This window comes from Mus caroli, unplaced genomic scaffold (assembly GCF_978045245.1).
Source record: "Mus caroli unplaced genomic scaffold, Mus_caroli_1 scaffold_13, whole genome shotgun sequence".
In the NCBI taxonomy this organism is placed as follows: Eukaryota; Metazoa; Chordata; class Mammalia; order Rodentia; family Muridae; genus Mus; species Mus caroli.
In genome coordinates this window covers 60,805,754-60,824,756 of record NW_028227268.1, presented here as the reverse complement: position 1 = coordinate 60,824,756, position 19,003 = coordinate 60,805,754, and the positions used below count along the sequence as shown (strand labels likewise).

Genomic DNA, 19,003 nt, shown 5'->3' with positions numbered 1-19,003 from the left:
GGCGCCGCAAGTGAGCGGAAGCCGGTCTTGGATAAGTGGGCTTGAGAGCGCAGGGCTGAGCTGGCGAGCACCCCGGCGGGGCAGCGGAGACCACGGGGTCGGGTGGATTAGGGGCCGCGCGGAGAATGCAGCACCGAGAGGAAGCCGGGGCCCGGACCTGGGGTGCACTCGGGTGCTGGGGAGTATGGACACCTTGCAGGACGTCAGTTCAGAATGTGCAGATCGGGCGCGGGACAGGGTGAAGGCTGGGACTTCGCGCTCGGGCGGGAAGTGGCGAAGCTTCGAGGTTTCTTTCCTGGATGTGTCCCGCTCCCACCCGAAGGAAATTCGGGAACCCATCCTTCCCCGATCTCAGGAGCAGCTGGAGCAAGGACCCCAGGCCGGGGGCGGGGCCAAGACCGGCTCCTGGCAGCCCGCCCATGGGCACCGCCCCCGTAAGGCCACGCCCCCGCCCCTGTCCGGAGCGCACGGGCTGGGCGGCGCAGACCGGGCTTGGGACGCGCGGTCTCAGCGCTGTGGCCATGCCTGGCGGCACCCTAGCAGCTGTCCTGAGCCCGACACTACCCCAGTAGAGGACTCCCCGGGCCCGGCTGGCCCGGCCATGCAGCTAGAGACGCAGGACGCGCTGTACGTGGCGCTGGAGCTGGTTATCGCCGCGCTGGCGGTGGCGGGCAACGTGCTGGTGTGCGCCGCGGTGGGAGCCTCGAGTGCGTTACAGACCCCCACCAACTACTTTCTGGTATCGCTGGCGACGGCCGACGTGGCCGTGGGACTCTTTGCCATCCCCTTTGCCATCACCATCAGCCTGGGCTTCTGCACGGACTTCCACAGCTGCCTCTTCCTCGCCTGCTTCGTGCTGGTGCTCACACAGAGCTCCATCTTTAGCCTCTTGGCGGTGGCTGTCGACCGATATCTGGCCATTCGCGTCCCGCTCAGGTGAGACGAATCTTTCTTGCCTTGGCCGGGTTAAAGTTCTAAAGAGTGGCGCCCTCTCCAGGCCCACGGTTTTACTTTATGGACTCCCAGATGGGCCAGGTTAGGAGCACGCTGGGCACTGGAGTGGAGGATGCCAGCCATCTCCCTCACGCTTGTTCTGCCGGCTATCAAGACTCTCCTGGGGTGGCAGAACAGGCCACTGACTGGGTCCCCTTTTGGAGTCAGGGATGCTCTAGTTGCCCCTAGTTTAGGGGATCTGCATAAGGACACCCTTAGGGGCGTTTAGAAGTGCACGTCTGACGTCTGACGAGTTACCTGCCAAGGGCTCAGGAAGCTCTAGATTCCTTAAGTTTGGTGGACGTTCCCGGCCCTCTGGAGAGACAGAGCTGCTGCCGGGAGTCGGGCATGCAGATCAGAGCAGCTGCCAGATGCGGTCCTGTGCGTAAAGGACGCGGAGAAGCCTCGGCTAAGAACGAGGCAACTTTAGACGCTGGAATTGGTACTTTTAGAAGGGTCATAGGGTCTAACGACACAGCTTTAAAATGTGCCTACTTCGAAATGAGGCAGCCAGGCTCAACTCTGATGGAAAACTCTAGGAACATTGGTCCCTACTAGCTTCACGGTGGCTCAAAGTATTCCCAGACATTTTAAAGAGCTACTGTGCTTACTGGTTCAGTGAACACTGACAAGGCAGTCTTAGAGCCTCTAGCCCATTGTGTAACCTTATTTGTATACTGCTGCAGTGCCCAGGAGCCTGAAGAGGCCCAGAAAACTGGTGAAGGCTCCCTGCTCGCTGGCTCTCAGAATATACCTAAATCACTTTGTCCTTATTCCATGATGGGAAAACAGGATCCAGGGCAGGGAGTCAGTCAGTTGGGGAAGTGGCTTCCACTTGTAGCTAATAAATTTAAAGTTGAGTTTGCTGCTCCTTGGTAGAGCCTGGGCCCTTTAGCATTTCTGAGGTGAGCTTTGGATCTCTTTAGAGTTGGAGCTGAGTTGAGGAAACCGAGTCACAAGAGTAGGAAAAGAAAGGCAAGAACTCCTTGGGCTCTGACCGTGTGCCTGGCAACTCTAATTAAATGTACATGTTTAAACCTCGAACCGTCCAGAGGACAGACACTGTCACCTGCATGCTGTAGATGAGGTTGTGGTTCCGAATGCTGTGTCCTCAGCCGTCTACCTGCCTCACAGGGCTGTGTGTGGGATACCAGTGTTTGAGAGATGTGAAAAGGGATCCCCTTGCTGTTTCTAGAAGAGGATCCTGACGGTAGTAAGCTGGCGTTTATAGGTGAAATGTGTTTAGGGAATTGATTGGCAAAAAGCTCCTACAAGCTCTTATAATAGGCAGGTGTGAAGAGCCTGATCCCTGTGGCTTGTGGCTTGAGTCCCAGATGGTACAGGAAGCCCCTGCTTGCGTGTGGGTGGGTTGCTCCACATCCACTGCCCGTGGCATCTGACCAGGAGGCTTCACACATATCCCATCAGGTGTGCTACAGCCCAGGAATTTCAGAGCCTGCGGCTGCATAGAATTCCATTTCCTCCGTTCCTGTGGTTCTGCACTTGTCTGTTGCCCTCCCGCTGGAAGTGCTTGGTGGCCGTTTGAACTCTTTCCATAGAGCAGTCACATCCCCCTCCCCACGCCCCCTGCTTGAGTTGCCCCATCTAGGGGAAGCCCTTTGGGCTTGCCCCTGGAAGAGCCCCAGATACACAGAGGCCTAATATCCAGGACCTGCTCCAAGTAGCTCTTGGGTCACGTGACTTGAGCAGGAAGTTCCATAAATGTTTAAATCTGTTAGTTCTTGTCCTGGGGTTTGCTGGGCGGGTCTAGAAGAAAGTGGGTGTGGGTGTCTTAAGGGGAAACAGATGTGAATCACTGGTTCTTTACTTCTTCTTTGCGTTTGCTAAGGGTGAGGGGCCAGTCGGAGGTGAAAGGAGGGAAAACAGCTTGGAGTCCAATGTGCCCGTTCCCACCCCCGGGCTTGTGCTCGGGGGTCTGAAGTGTGCACAGCAGTCTCTCTCCCCTTCCACACCCAGGCATGTCTATCCTTTCCACACCACTGTGGTAGATTGAGAAGCGTACTGGGTTCTTATCCTTTCTCCAGCCCTCCTGGGAGATGGTGTGTGTCCTGGGCCTCGTGCCCTCAGCAATTCAAAGCACAATCCAGGGACAACAGGCTAAAAATGTAGATTGCTTTGAGCTGAATTCTGTGGCTGTAGTTCCAGCTATGGAGGAAGGCTGAATCCAGGGGCTGGATTGCTCAAGCCCAGGAGTTCAAGGTTAATTTGGGCAAGCAAGACCCTTCTCTAAAAAAAAGAAAAAATGCAGATTACAGGGCACAGTTGAGTTCCCTGGATCAGAGCCTGGGATGGAGTATATATAGGCTTCCAGCATTCATATCTAACCTGGGTCTGTTACATCAAGCTGAGAACCTCCAACTGTCAGGCAGGTTTTGAAATTATGCTTCTCTTTTTTTTGATATGGTCTGAGTTACCCCAAACTCTGAGTTGGTTCCGAGGCCTTCCTTGGGGCCATGGAGCTACAGGTGGGCATCAGGACAGAAAGGCCCTACTAAGGATTGGGGTGTAGTGGGCCATGGAGCTACAGGTGGGTATCAGGACAGAAAGGCCCTACTAAGGATTGGGGTGTAGTGGGCCATGGAGCTACAGGTGGGCATCAGGACAGAAAGGCCCTACTAAGGATTGGGGTGTAGTGGGCCATGGAGCTACAGGTGGGCATCAGGACAGAAAGGCCCTACTAAGGATTGGGGTGTAGTGGGCCATGGAGCTACAGGTGGGCATCAGGACAGAAAGGCCCTACTAAGGATTGGGTGTAGTGGGCCATGGAGCTACAGGTGGGCATCAGGACAGAAAGGCCCTACTAAGGATTGGGGTGTAGTGGGCCATGGAGCTACAGGTGGGCATCAGGACAGAAAGGCCCTACTAAGGATTGGGGTGTAGTGGTCAAGCATGTGATCCCAGCAGTCAGGAGCCTAAGGCGGGAAGATAATCACTAGTGTGAGGCTACATTGAGGCTACAGAGTGAGTTCCAGTCCCAAGACAGCCTGTGCTGCAGTGGGGAATCCTATATCCTACATACATACATACATACATACATACATACATACATACAGGAATGAAGATCAAATACTTCTCTGCCAGAGGACCAGAGTTCAGTTCCCATCGACCCCTGGTCGACTTTTACAACTACCTTGTACTTTCTTCTCCTGGGGATTCAAAACCTTCTTCTGGCCTCTTTGGGCACCTACAATTGGACACACACACACACAACACTTTAAAAAATAATTAAAAGAAAAGATATACTGTTTAGGAGGCAGTGTCTCTCTTGAAGGAAGCCAAGAAGTGAGTAGGCGAAGCCCAGGGTGTGACACCCAGGGTGGGCAGGGTGTCAGCACTGAATGCTTATTTAGCTAGGCACAGTTCTTACCTGGGCAAGACAAACTCTTAGGCTTGACCCTGTGGCTCCAATGGTGTCACGTTGTAGGAGCCGTTGGCTTCCATGGACTAGCCTCGGTTTTACTAACATGATGGGATGATGCAGTGTGAAAAGGGGAGTCCAGAGGCAGTGCTAGGCATTTAAAAAGTGATGCTTTTGTGCTCATTTGAAAAAGAGCAGCCTGCTCGCCTCGGGCCCTGCCCTTTGTCCTTATAGTGAGGGGTATCCACACAGACTGTTCTGCCTTCTGCCCCGGTGGAGACTTCCCATGCTGGGAACTTTCCAGTGTAGGCCCTGCTAAGGATAGACAGGGCAGAGCTGGGGTGTGTGCTGGTGACTGGAGGTGAGCCACAGCTCTGCCCGCAGCAGCCTCTGGCTCTCACTTCATCCTTCTGCAGGTTCCGGTTGGTTCCCACAGGAGTACTTCCTCCTGCAGAGCCTGATCTGTTCCCCTTCATACTCTAGCCAAATCAGAGGTGACTCACTCAGGCAGCCTTCCCTCCCCTGCTCGCTGGACTCAGTTTCTCCTTTTACCGTGCTTGACTCCCTGGAAGGGCTGACACAGCCATTTTCCTAGAGGTACTGAAGGACATGGTGTCTTGGAGGGAGAGGTGCCTACTGATCATCAGAATAAAAGGGCCATGTTCATTCTTCTTTCTGTTTTCTGCCATGCTGAGGCTGTGTGTGTGTGTTACTGTGTTCTGTCTGGGAGGTAGGAATGTATGTTCTGAGAACAGTACAAAATGGAACGGGAGGGAGGGCCAGAGATGGCAGATCTATAGAGAGCTCTCTGGTAAGATGTTAAAGAAAAACTGGTCCATCTGTTTAGAATAAAAAAAAAAAATGTGTTGATCTGCTCAGGAGCCCCTGGACTCAAGTCTGAGTATGCTTTAGTGAAGGAGATTGTTGTCAGAGGATCCTTGGCAGGCCTGGAAGGGATGGCACGATACTGGGCTTGGAGACACTGGGAAAGCCAGGGCCAGGCAAGCAGCAGGTGCCATCAGCTGAGGGCAGGTAGCTACAGATTCTGGGGTGTGGCCTGCAGGTCTTGGCTTCTGCTCTAAGTGCATGCCCAGAGTTACCCAGAACTGGGTGTTGCTTTGTTTATCCTCCTTTGTTGTTTATCCTCTGTTGTTTGCATACAGGGGTCTCATTTCATCTCCAGGGCTGGAACAACAACCTTAAAGGAGGCAGCAAGGGCCGTCTTGGCTCTTGTCTGGCGGGATCTCCATTGGGACCAACATGGGAGGCAGCGGGCGGGTGGGTTGGGTTGGGGAGGCCCTCACATCTATCTTAAAGTCAGGCTGGACCTGAGGTCACACACTCAGAAGGGCTCAGGCTGCAGGAGAAGTCAGGCCTGAGGTAATCAGGCAGTTATCAGGAGATGGTGGAAATGTCCAGGTGATAGAAATGAGGTTGGAAAGCACTCTGGGTGTCACAGTTCTCCCTGAGGGGTGGGAGGAGACAGGTCCCTCTGGTCATCATGGGCTCTCTCCTCTTGAGTAAGGCCCTGGTCTGTGCTCAGAATGGCATAACCACTGTATGTACTATAGCTATTCTGCTTGCCTGGAAGGGCCGTGGCCCAAGGACAGCCATGCCAGGAAATGGTACTTGGCTTTGCACCTTAGACCGTGATCTACACCCAGTTCTGAAGGGCACGGGCTGCTGCCTGCAGCTATCTGGAGAATGAGCTGGTGGGAAGTGTGTGATGGCGAGTCTTGGTTGTCAACGTGACGACTTCAAGAATGACCTTAAACCCAAGTGGCTGGGTACACCTGTGAGGGAGTTTTTCTTAATTAAATCATTTGAGGTGGGAAAATCTACCTTTAATCTGAGCCACACCTTCATCGGGCAGCCTGTATAAAGGCTGTGGAAGAAGGACAATGACGACTCTCTTTGCCTGCTTGCTCTCAGTCTTGCTAGAAGTCCACTCCTCATGGGCATTAGAGCCTACTGCTTCAGTGTCCACTGAAGACCAGCTGAGGCATTCAGCCCTGAGGACTGAACGGCTGCTGGATTCTCAGCTCTTACATTGGTAGACAGCCATTGTTAGACTAGCTGGACCACAGCCTCTATATAACCCATTCTGTAAATTCCCTTCACATATTGCGTGTTTGTACACACACGTGTTTATGTGTGTGTGCCTGTGTGTGTGGTGTGTTCATAAGTTCCAGGTTCTGTTCTTCTGGAGAATCCTGACTAATGCAGAATGACAGGAAATGTTTTCTCAAGATGGGCACTCCTTTCATATGCGCAGGGTCTGCAGCCTTGCAGGCTCCTTCCTCATGGCCACTAGCAGGATTCAGTCTCTTCTGTCTGGCCTGAGGCAGGACTGCTGTGCCCCCACGAAAGCTGTTTGAAGGATGTCCTCAGTTGTCTTGTGTGTTGGAGTTTTCCATTTGTGAACAGCAGCCACAAGCTAGTCTTGAGAACTCAGTGGAACAGGCACGTCAAAGATGAGTTGTTGGTTAGCCTGGGATCACCCAGGGCTACACGAGCCTGGTTTCCTAGGAGCCCCAAACAGCATGCGGACAGCTACAGGGAAAGAACCCAGATACTGCCAAGGTTCTGTAAGCACTCTTTGATGAATGGTAGGTGAGTGAGGGGACCGGTGGATTGTGACATGGGCCCTGTAAGCGTTGCATGCAACAGACAGGATGCAAGGCAGCTGAAGTGCATTGTGACTGCAAGAAGCAGCTGTATTTGGTCCAGACATGCTTGCGCTCAGAGCTCCCTCAGAGATGAAGGACTGTGGGACCTTATCCTGGCCGCGAAGGTGCTCCCCTTCCCACCGTATAGTAAACCCAGAGGGAGGGACTGGGGAGGCAGACCAGTAGGGAGTGGGGCAGGCAGGTCACAGTGGGCCCAGAGGCTTCCTAGGAGGCTCAGATTTTGTCCTAGAGGTTCGGGGGTGGGGGTGGGGGCTCAGTACTGAAGGACCTAGGAGGTGTGTGTGAAGGTGTCTTTGAAGCAGTTCTCCCAAATCAGTTTTCTCACCGCACTTCCTCCTGCTGGCCCAGATGGACCCTTGGTTGTGTGCCACCATCTTCTTTATATTTACTTATTTGTGCTTGTGTATACACGCCAGGGTGCTCACATGAGGGCAAAGGACAACTTGCCAGAGTCGGTTCTCTCCTCCTACCACGTAGATCCCAGGGATTGAACTCAGGTCAATCAGGCTTGCTGAGAAAGGATAGCTCACATAGCCCAGGCTAGACTCAAACTTCCGATCCTCTTGTCTCTACCTCCCAAGTGGCTGGGCTTATGAGAGTATGCCACCATGCTTGGCTAGGGTTGACTTTTAGAAAGGTTGTTGGATTCAGTGGGTTTGGAATCTTTCATTGGAAGAGTGGACATAGTCAAAATGTCCCTACCCTTCCTCCATTGGCTGGATCTCAAGCTCAGGACGGGATAGGGAGAGAGGCCGCAGCACCTGGGACTCGAGGCAGTGTTCTAAATACCTTTCTAGTCCCTGCTGGTTGTCAGACTGGAGCCTCCATCCCCACTATTTGCATTTCCAAGTGAAGACTCCTGGTCCACCACCTTGTTTCTGTAGAAACTCACCGAATCTCTTTGTTCTCTGATTGCCTCCAATTCTGTTTTTAGTATGATTATGAATTTATTTTTGTGTTTTTCCGGTTGGTTCATTGTGGTTTTGTGAGTCAAGATAACTAGGTGAGACTCGTAGGCCAATGTAGAATTATTTACTTATTTCTTTAGAGATGGTGCCTCCTAGCCCAGGCTGGCCTTGGGCTCACCTCTCATTTCCTCCTGTTCCTGGGTGCTGGAGTTACAGGTGTGTGACAGCACATGTGGTTTATGGGTGTTGGGCTGCAAGATGCTCGGTAAGCTTGGTACCCGGGAGCTGCCTCCCAACCCGGGATGGTATGACCTTCGCTCTTTTGTGTATATGAGTGTGAGGGAGAGAGACAGAGACACACAGGGTCTCCTTGTGTGGCTTAGGCTGGACCTGAAACTCAGACTCCCCTTGCCTCTTCCTCCCAGGAGCTGGGATTACAGACGTGTTACTACCGTGCCTGGTGCAAATGTAGATTTTAATTTTTTTAACTTTTATTTTAATCTTATGTGTTTATATATTTTGCCTGCATGTATGTATGTGCACCACATTCATGCTTGATGCCTGCCAAATCTAGAAGAGGATGTTGAATCCCTTGGAATTGGGATTCAGAGGGTTGTTCGCAGCCATGTAGGTGTGAACCTGGATCCTCTACAAAAGCAGCTAGTGGCCTCAACTACTGAGTCGTCTCTCCAGCCCCTCAAGGGTAGAATTTTAGTTAGGAATTTAGTTATGGTAGATCTTCATTTTAAAGCCACTATGGCGGACAGCTGGATAGACTGAAAGGGACAAGATCATGTAGGAAAGCCAGGTGTAATCCAGGCAAGGGAGAAAGGACTCGTGATTGTGGCAGAGGCCATAGAGATGGCATATTAGAGATAAATGACAGCTGACCATTTGTACCTGGAGAGAATAGGCAAAGAGAGGCAAAGTCACACCACCAACCAGGAGACCAGGATGGCAAAGAGCCTGAAGCCAGAGATGGACCCACATCCAGCTAGTGAGCCAGGCCTACCAGCATGGCTGGTCGGGGGTAGGCTAGGTGGGAGTGTGGGTGCCGTTACTATAGATTGTGAGTGACTGGTCATGGAGGACTGGCAGACCTAACGGATAGTGTTAAGTGGTGTGCTTGTAGCCGAATAAGAGAATGTAGGAGTCAGGTTCACCAGGGCTTGGTGACACGGGTAAAATTTGGTTGGAGAGAAGAGGAAGCCCAGGGCAACTCCCAGATTCCTGGGCATCTGTATGGTGCTGCTTTGAAAGGTGGGATGCAGGAAGAGGTATCTGGGAGCTCGTGGCCCAGTGTGCTTCAGACCTGGGTTGAACCCACAGGCTGGGAAGTGTAGTTGAGTGTGAACTATGGTTGGGGCTCACCAGACCTCCCCTGTTTGGGTTCTTCTCTCCTGTTTTGTCGGAGCCCAGCACTGACTCTTCTCCGACTCTATGGAGGCCCTCCCTCTTACAGCCCAATGCCCCTTCTTTGGTTTACTGCCTATATAGCTTCAGGCCCACCAGCCACAAGCTTCCCAGTGACTTTCTGTGTGGGACATCTGGCTCCTTTGCCGATTTCAACACTGTTTCTGCATCTGTGCCTGCTCACTCAGTCCCAGGGCCTCGGGTCCACCCATTACTGCCTCCCCCATCCTCCCTCCCCTGTGTCTGCCCTGGATTCCAGGACCCCTCACCTCTTGGAACTTAATGTTCTGAGGCCTCTGCTCATGCCTCCCGGCCTGGAATGTTAGGTACTCTGTTTCCCTGCTGATTCGTCCTTGTGACACACTGTGTCTCTTAGAGTGACTGTCTGCTTGTGAGTCCTGGGGTTCCTTGGCAGTTCCCTGCAACTTTGCAGCTATTTGCTATTTGTAGCCTGTTAAGCTGTTGCTACCCTGTGGATGGACCGGCTTGTGGTCAGTAGATCAGAATCCTATATGGAATGTCCTGAGAGGCTTATGGGAAAAGCTGGAAGAAGCAGAGATTGGTGGGCTGATTAGCCATGCTCCAGAAGACTAGGGCTCTTCTCTCTCTAGCATTTCCAGACGTCGTTAGCAATATAGCCTGCTTCACAACTGGATGTGGGTCCGGCTCTGGCTTCAAGCTCTTTAGTGTTCAGTCTCTTGGTTGGCAGTGTGGCCTTACCTGGGGCCTCTCTCGAAACTCTCAGGCTCCTAGGTGATGTCAGACATCAGCCTCCCCTCCAGGTGCAAACATTCAGATGTCACTTATCCCAAGTTTGACAATTGTTCTAGTTTGTCCTCTATTGCTGTAATAAAAACTGTGACCCAGACCAACTTGAGGAGGAAAGGGCCCCCCAAACCCCTTCCCTCTCTGTTCTTTGAGACAGGGGTTCTCCATGTAGCCAGGAAAAAGTTTAGTTCATCTTCCAGCTTATATTCAGTCCATCACAGAGGGAAGTCAAGAGCAGAAACCTGGAACCAGGAACCTGGAAGCAGACTTCCACGGAGGGACACTGCTTAGTAGCTTGTTCAGTCTGCTTTCCTAAACACCCAGGACCACCTGCCCAGGGGGAGCACTGCCCATGTTGGGCTGGCCTCTCACATCTTCCAGTATTCAGGAAGTTGAGGCAATAAATAAATAAATAAATAAATAGTCACTCTAGGTTTGAGGCTAACCTGGGCTACATATTGAGTTCCAGGACAGTCTGGACAAAATAAGACTGTCACAAAACAAAACGAAAACCCAAACAACAGAAATGGGTTTTTTTACATCTTTTTTTTTTTTGGTTTTTCGAGACAGGGTTTCTCTGTGTAGCCCTGGCTGTCCTGGAACTCACTCTGTAGACCAGGCTGGCCTCGAACTCAGAAATCCACCTGCCTCTGCCTCCCAAGTGCTGGGATTAAAGGCGTGCGCCACCACGCCCGACCAGAAATGTTTGCATTTACTAAGGAATGGAACTTGTGGGCAAGAATAAATATGAAGAAAGCTATTCCTCAGCAGCTTTAGAGGCAGTGGCCGGCCTCAGCGTGTGTCCACTCAGTGCGCGCAGGAAGTGCTCTGTCATTAATGTAAAGTCTCACCCCAGCTCCTCAGCCCCAGAAAGTGCTTACTAAACCTGGGTTAAGTCACACGCAGCTGCAGCTTGGGGCTAGGCTCTGAGTCCCTGTTTATGAGAGGGCTCAGGCTGCATGGCCCAGGCTGTGCCACTGCTCAGGGGCTCAGACCAGGCCAGAAGCTTCCTGAGAGCTGGTGGCCTGGTTTGAGCAGAATGCTGTCCCAGAAGGCCTGTGCTTGCTCTGTAGCCTCGGCCCAGCCTTCCCCCCTCCCCCCAGTCCATTCATTATGTAATCAGCAATCACACATTTTTTTGTGTGGCTCTGTCTACCAATCCCCTTAGCTAATGAGCTTTATAAGGGAGATCCGTGCACCGCTCAGGACACAGCAGAGAGCCCGTGACCATTTGCCAGAGTCTCTGAGCGCTTTCTCAGGGCAACCCTTTAATGTGGGCCATGCAGGCTGGGCTTGTTCCTGCCTTGATTGGAACTCGCTCCTCCTACCTGTTCCTGTCATGGTCTGGAGGAAGGCATCCTAGCCTCAGTGCTGCCCTGGCTGTCCCCAACCCCCAACCCCACCCCCATAGCAGAACACGGATTGGCACAAGGACTAGGGGCGGGAATGATGCATCCTTTCAGGACCATTTTATGAAGATGGCCACAAATGTATACCTGAGGATGTTCTGAGGACCCTTGGTGCACAGGGAACCATGTGTAGATTCTGCTGTGAATAACTGGGGGCTAGTCTTCAGATGTTAGGGTTCCCAAGAGTCAGTCCTTTTAGTGTCCAGCCAGCATAGGGACACCTGCCTTTTCTCTCTCCTGCTCTTAGGTCCACATGCTGGGGTGTGCTGTCACGGGATGGCTGTACCAGCTAAGTGAAGAGCCTGCAGCTCTCTTTCCAGACCAGTGATTCTCAAGCTTCCTGATGCTGTAACCCTTTAGTACAGTTCCTCATATTGTTCTGACCCCAGCCATAGCATTTCATTCGCTACTTCATAACTATAATTTTACTACTGTTATGAACCTTAATGCAAATCTCTGTGTTTTCCGATGGTCTTAGGAGATCTCTGTGAAAGGATCCTTTGATTCCAGAAGGGGTCTCGACCCACAGGTTGAAAACTACTGCCTTAGAGGATGGTAGAGGCCCTTTCCTCTGATTCCCCCTCCAGGACTTGGCAAGTGGCTCCCATGCCAGGGGGAAGAAACTAGTGTCTGACACATGAGTGGGTAACAGAAGAAGGGGAACTGGGATTGTAAGATGAGCCCCGAAGGGCTAGGGGTACCCAGATGGAAAGTAACCACTTTGGGCAACACTGGCATCAATTTAGTGGGCTTCGTGTTGCTGTGATTTAGTGGTAGTGGGCAAATCATTTAAGCTCTGAGCCTTCTTTTCCATACCTGTAGCCTGGGCAAGCAGACTCCTTCCCATGAGGCTTGGGTTAGAGGGATTTGTAAGTTTCAGGGCAGAGTGTGCTCAGAGAGAAGAGGCATGTGTGCTGTGCCACTAGAGTTTGTTTGCTGAGGGGTGGATGCCGGCACTTGTCTCAAATTAGGTCTGGTTGTGTGGTTCAAAGGCTCGTAGCCTGGAACACTGACGATTAGGGAGCAGTTAGGGTCTGCATGGAGAAATCAACGCAATGAACGCACGCCCAAGTATCACTGGTGCATTACAAACGAAATGGGTATACTTCATCTTTAGCTAAGTATCTTGATCCTCGGAAGATAACTGACTTTCAAGCTACAGTGCTATGTATTTTCCTCTAGCTCAGGGCTCAAGGTCCCACCTCGCCTTCCCAATCACTGTCTGAGCATTACCACTCCTCCCCACCTCTCCCCTCCACCATCTAGCTCCCAGAGATTTTCTTCCCTTCCCCAGGGAGGCTCCTCCCTTACCTACTGGCCACTGACCCCTAAACCTCAGGCAGGGACTTGCCTTCTCTTCTGACCTCACCCGCGCCCCTGTAAGCATGGACGTCTTTCTCTGGTCTGTCTTACTCTGGCTTCCTGGGCGTTTCTGTTTTACTGCTGCTGTCATTGGACACTTGATCACTCGCCCAGCCTGGGTGCTCCGATCTGTCCCTCCTCTCCCTCACTGTTCCTCCCCCTTCTCAGCTCCCACTTCCACAGTCCCAGCCTCCACCTCGTAGCACCACCAAGGACGCAAAGACCATTTCATGTCACTGTTTGCCTGGCGAGCGCTCCTCCTCTCCTTCCTCAGCCTTGGGAAGGGACAGCAGTCCTAAGAGAAGACACAGCCCCATGTCACCACTACCTAGCCTTTGTCTTTAAAACCAGCCACGTTACCCTTCTGTCACCCCACAGGCAGCATTTCTGCACACGGGCCCTGCATCCTTCTGCCTTCTCAGCCTTAGCTTTTCAGACCCGACCTTTCTTTGGGGGGATGGTGGGGGTTGGGAATAGCTTATATTAGCCTCCAACTCCTGATCTTCCTGTCCCCACCTCCCACATGCTAGGATTACAGGCACACCATCACACCCACCACCCTGTTCTTTCTGCATCTTCTCTAGGGATCATCGTCATCAACTAACTAATATCATTCTTCCCATGACCTTAATCTTCGTGCCTCTAGCCCTTAATCATCTGTTTCTGTGAACATTGGGATATGGGGGAAAACCCCCTAGAAACCACGCATCAACCTTGGCTCCTCCCCATCTTCTGTCTAATCCACCTTCAAGGCCTGTTGCTTCTGTTTCCAGGATCCATTACATCATCTGGGCTGAAATCCTGGTCCCAGGGAGCATTTTCTTGAATTTTGAAATAGCTTCTCTGTCTCCTCTTGTTCTCCTGAAATTCGGTCACTGTGGCCTGATGACTCCACAACATGGACAGTGCCCCTTTCCAGCTTCCACGTCTCCCAAGGCTCCGAGTCTGCAAACTGGCCCTTTCTCAAATCCCGAGTGAGGGCTGTTTTGCCTGGAATCCTCTCGCTGTTCACGTTTCTGCTCCCTCTCATTCACTAGATCTCCACTGAGAGCTTCCAGGGTGTCTTACACTGATGCTTACCCTGTTTGTATCTTAGGTTGGTTATTGCTATTGTGATATAGCAAGTTACCATTTTAAAAGGGTTGAACCCACTCCAGGACATTCGTGTGTGCTTGTGTGCGTGTGTGTGTGTTTACTCTCTCTCTCTTCTATGAGGTAATGTTCTATGAGGGCAGAGTTTAGGTTTCTGGTTCCTAGCAGAATGCACAGGACAAAGGTGGAGTGCAAACAATGGGATGTGAGGACAGGGCCCACAGGGTCAGCTGTCCCCTGCTGCTTCCCTGATACAGTTGGCTCTTTTCCTTATCCAAGACAGTCTGGCATGAAACTTCTTCACGTGTGCAGGATTCAGTGTTTTGAGAAGTTCAGATGTGAATGGATTCCCGTTGTTGTGAATTACAGTGGGAAGCTATTTCCACGAACACTGCTTCTATTTCTTTTAAAGGATATTTATTTGATTTGTGTTTGAGTATGCAGGGGCACAACATGGTGTGTAGGTCAGAGGAGAATCTGAAGGGCCTGGTTCTCTCCTTCCACCATGTGGGTCCTGGGGTGGAACTCAGGCTGCCAGGCTGGGCAGTGAGCGCCATCATCTGCTGAGCTGCTTGTTGGTCCTAATACTGCCTTTTAAAAGGAAGTAAAACAAGAAACCATGGTATAGTGCCAGGAGCAAGGACCCAATAGGCATATCTGCAATGAGACATTTAATTCCCATACCCTTCCCTCTCTGTGTCTTGTCTTTCTGTGAGGTAGCCTGACTTGGTCTTGAACTCACAATCTCTTGCCTGTCCTTCTCAGCATTTCTTACCAATTTGTGCTGCCAAATTGCCTTTTCCCACTCTCCCCAGACAGAGTTGCAAGTAGCTCAAGATGGCCTTGAATTTTCTATATAGCCAAGGATGTCCCTGTCTTTCTGATTCTTTTACTTCTTTCTCCTGAGTGTTGGGATTACATATATATATGCCACCACACCCTGTTTCTGTGATGCTGGGATCAAACCTAGGGGTTTATGCATGCTTAACAACTCTACCAAACGAGCTCGAGCTCTATCCGTAGTCCCTTAATTTCCTGAAACAAGAACACAGAGCTATGAGGGTCTCGGCATTCAAAGGTGTCGTAAAGGACCTAGGCTCTTTCCTTCCCTCTCCTCTGATAAAAGTTTTGTCTTTCCTTTGACCCTCATGGTCACAAGATGGCTGCTGAGGCTGTGGCTATCAGCCTGTCACGAAAGTTTCAGAAGCAGCAGGGTAGGGGTGGTCGGCAAAGGGCAGAGCTCTTCTCATGGGTGGCTCTCCTGTCGGGAAGTTAGACTTTCTTGGCGGTCCCGTGCAGACTTGCTTACTGGCCATAAGATCTCACTACCCGACTTAGACCAGTCACTGACAGAGAATGGAAAATGCTAGGATTTGCTTATCCCAAATATCCCACCAAGGCTGGCCTGTAATCAATGGGACTAAATTAATAGTCTAGGGGCTAGAGATATGGCTCAGTGGTTAAGAGCACTGACTGCTGTTCCAGAGGTCCCAGGCCCCCCATGTGGGGAAGCACCCGTATGGCAGCTCACAGCTGTCTGTAACTCCAGTCCTGAAGCTCCTGACACCTCACACAGACACACATGCAGGCAGAACATCGGCACACGTAAAATAAATACATTAAAAATAATAATAATAATAATGGTCAGAAGCAGAGCTGTAGCCCAGGCTACCTCATGGACAGTCTTCTGAATGATTAGCTTTTGTGGGGCTTTTTGTTACCCTGCAGATACTGTGCTATTGACATCCCTGGTGAGGCGCTGGCAAGGAAACACATTTTTAAGAGGGTTTCATCCGTAGCCAAGAAAAATGGGGTGAGCAGCTGCGCCCAGCAGGCTGTCCTGTAGGACTGAGCTGCCCACTGATGAGAGGAAGTGGCAAAGACAAACGATCATTAGATCACTGTGCATGAAGCAGGTCGCAGCTGGCTTCTTCTGCTAACTGTACTGGTTCTCTGGCCTGTCCAGGCCGCTGAGTTGGGTATTCCTAGCACACAGTTGCCGCAGAGCTATTGCTAGCAGGTAGCAAATGAGGGATGTTTTCACAATGGCTCTGCTTTGAGAACTGAACTAGATACTGGGCACCATGCTAGGTCCCGGGAATGCCAGTTCAACAGGATATGGTCTGTCCTCAGGTGGTTGTCCTTATAGTTGAGGGGAAATGTATGTAACAGATTAAGGGCCCGTTATCAGTGTTGATTTCCTAAGTCTCAGCAGCTTTCTGTAGATGAGGCATTAACAGACCTGTGTTCCAGCCGTCGTCAGCAGTGAAGCCAGCCATTCATCTGCAGAGACTGAAGGCTGGTTTTCTTTTGTTCTCGATAAGCTAGTGCTTTATGGCTTCAGCTGACCTCCGACTCGGGAACCCCTGCCTCAGCCTCCTGACGAGGGGACTGCAGCTGTGCATCTACTACAACCAGTTCTGCAGCAAAGTTTTGGTATTGAGAGAAGTGATTCTTGTCAAAAGCTACGGGTAGTGCCGCCAAAGTCCGGCTCCTTGAACCCTTGTTCAAGTGTCACCTTGTGAATTAGGCTTCACGTGCATGTCCCTTAAGATGCTGGGGTTTTGGTTTTTTGTTTGTTTGTTCTGTTTTTGTTTTTGTGCACGTTCTGATCTCAACAATCCAACAGCACCTTACAGGAGATCTGAACTTACCCAGTGCTGAGGCTATTAAAAAGGGGCCTCTAAGACATATCACCATCACTGAACAGAAATGAGTACTGACTCAAGAATGAGTCTTTTTTTTTTTTTTTTTTGGTTTGGTTTGGTTTGGTTTTTTAAGTAAGGTCTCTCTTCATAGTGCTGGCTGTCCTGGAACTCACACGAGAGAGCCCCTGCCTCTGCCTCCTGAGTGCTAGGACTAAAGGCGTGCGCCACCACACCTGGCTAAAAATGATAGTCTTATAGCGCTTGCTGCAGCAGAGTTGACGCCTGGTCCCGTGTCGAGTCTCCAGTGTTAGGTGATGGCCATGGCACCCCAAGGGTGAACCTCCAAGGCTAAAGGCCCGTGGGACACCAGCAGGGGCGGACCTTGGGTCAAGGAATGCTGTCAAATGACCAATAACAGATGATGTTCTCTTGAACAGGTATAAAGGTTTGGTCACTGGGACACGAGCGAGAGGGATCATTGCTGTCCTCTGGGTCCTTGCCTTCGGCATTGGATTGACTCCGTTCCTGGGGTGGAACAGTAAAGACAGTGCCACCAGCAACTGCACAGAACTGGGGGATGGCATCTCGAATAAAAGCTGCTGCCCTGTGAAGTGTCTCTTTGAGAATGTGGTCCCCATGAGCTACATGGTGTATTTCAACTTCTTTGGGTGTGTCCTTCCTCCACTGCTCATAATGCTGGTGATCTACATCAAAATCTTCATGGTGGCCTGCAAGCAGCTTCAGCGCATGGAACTGATGGAGCACTCCAGGACCACGCTCCAGCGGGAGATCCACGCAGCCAAGTCACTGGCTATGATCGTGGGCATTTTTGCTCTGTGTTGGCTCCCAGTGCATGCCATCAACTGTATCACCCTCTTCCACCCAGCCCTGGCCAAGGACAAGCCCAAGTGGGTGATGAATGTGGCCATCCTCCTGTCACATGCCAATTCAGTTGTCAACCCCATTGTCTATGCCTACAGGAACCGAGACTTCCGCTACAGTTTCCACAAGATCATCTCCAAATATGTTCTCTGCCAGGCCGAGACCAAGGGTGGGAGTGGGCAGGCTGGGGCACAGTCTACTCTCAGTCTAGGCTTATGACCTAGGCTCTGGCCTTTTGGAGAAGAAGGCTTAAAATAAACAATGGGACTAGATACAACTGGCCGATCCTCACTGTGAAAGACAGCTAGCTGCACCTCCCAAGCAAATGGCCTGTCTCCCCTGAATGCTTGCCTGGAGTTACACAAGTCTGGCTGATATGCAAATCGGAGGCTCCGAGGCTAACAAATACATTTATGAATTTATTCAGCTGCTCTTACTGTGTGGATGGTGGTGGCAGCTTGAATTGAGTCCAAAAAACTGTTTAAGAATCTGCCTCATTCGTGGTAGAAAATGACTGAAACTTACCTTACTGTGAAACACTGTGAACTATTATAATGTAAGTATTTTTCACTTACAGGAATAGAAAAATAAAAGTTGGCTCTACTAATGTATACTTGTTCCTGGGGCAGCAACTCAGAAAACTGAAGTATAAATCTTAAGTCAAGATACAGTCGTATTAATTTAGGGAATGATACTATCCTAAGCTTTGAAGTAGAATTATAATAACAAAACAATTTAAGTTCAGTATTTTCCCTGTACACAAAACACTAGAGGTAGAAACTGGAGAAACGAAGTCCTTCCTCTACTGGAACCCTGCTTTAGAGCTAGGTACTGGGTTTTGCTTCTCTCCCACATTAAAGTTTATTGGGACCTAAAGTGTGAAAATTTTACTAAGCAAAATCACCGAATTGTGTATTGCACCCAGAGAAATAAACTTTAAAAGGTGATTCCCAGCACGCACTGGCTTCTTGCACTTCGTGTGTGCACTGTCTGCACCTTCCTGACCCTGAGGCCTTTGAAAGAGGTGGCTCAGACTGCGTCCGAGTCTCTCGATCAGCAGAGACATCTTCATTTCTCTTTGCCACAACTCATCACAGCGCTCAGCCAACCGGAAAACACCACCTGGCTGCATTTGGCTTTTTATTCAGCAGCTCTTCACTAACGCTTTGTGTTTTGGGGCATCACAACTGGGGGTTTCCCTAGGCTATGAAGTCACCTACTCCAGTTTTCTACCTCATCGGTTCCTAAAAAGATGACTGTTCAGAGCAGCAGGAAGCTCCTGACCCTCTAGGATCTGCTGGCTGCCCCGGCTTTTCCTCTTCGGTTCTTTTCCAGGGCTTTCATCATTATCACTCATCCTTTGTTCTCCTGAGCCTATCTTATCTCTCCAACACCACTACGGGTACCTAGCTTGCACCAGTGAAATTCCTAGTAGGATCTAGTTTCCTTCCAGGGCTTT

General features: G+C 50.9%; 1 protein-coding gene across 1 annotated transcript; it reads left to right on the top strand.

The window, feature by feature from the left end:
- Window positions 1-514: 514 nt before the first annotated feature.
- On the top strand, window positions 515-18,545 carry Adora2b (adenosine A2b receptor). The gene is made up of 2 exons (XM_021177225.2): window positions 515-936; window positions 17,100-18,545. Exons 1-2 carry the CDS (start codon window positions 602-604, stop codon window positions 17,761-17,763), a joined length of 999 nt encoding a protein of 332 aa, XP_021032884.1. The 5' UTR covers window positions 515-601; the 3' UTR covers window positions 17,764-18,545.
- Window positions 18,546-19,003: the final 458 nt, after the last annotated feature.

What these genes read in the sequence shown, in the direction of transcription:
- Adora2b (XM_021177225.2), top strand. Translation starts at nt 602, where the DNA reads ATGCAGCTAGAGACGCAGGACGCGCTGTACGTGGCGCTGGAGCTGGTT. An exon ending in GCCATTCGCGTCCCGCTCAG is followed by an intron (nt 937 to 17,099) that starts GTGAGACGAATC and finishes TCTCTTGAACAG; the next exon opens with GTATAAAGGTTTGGTCACTG.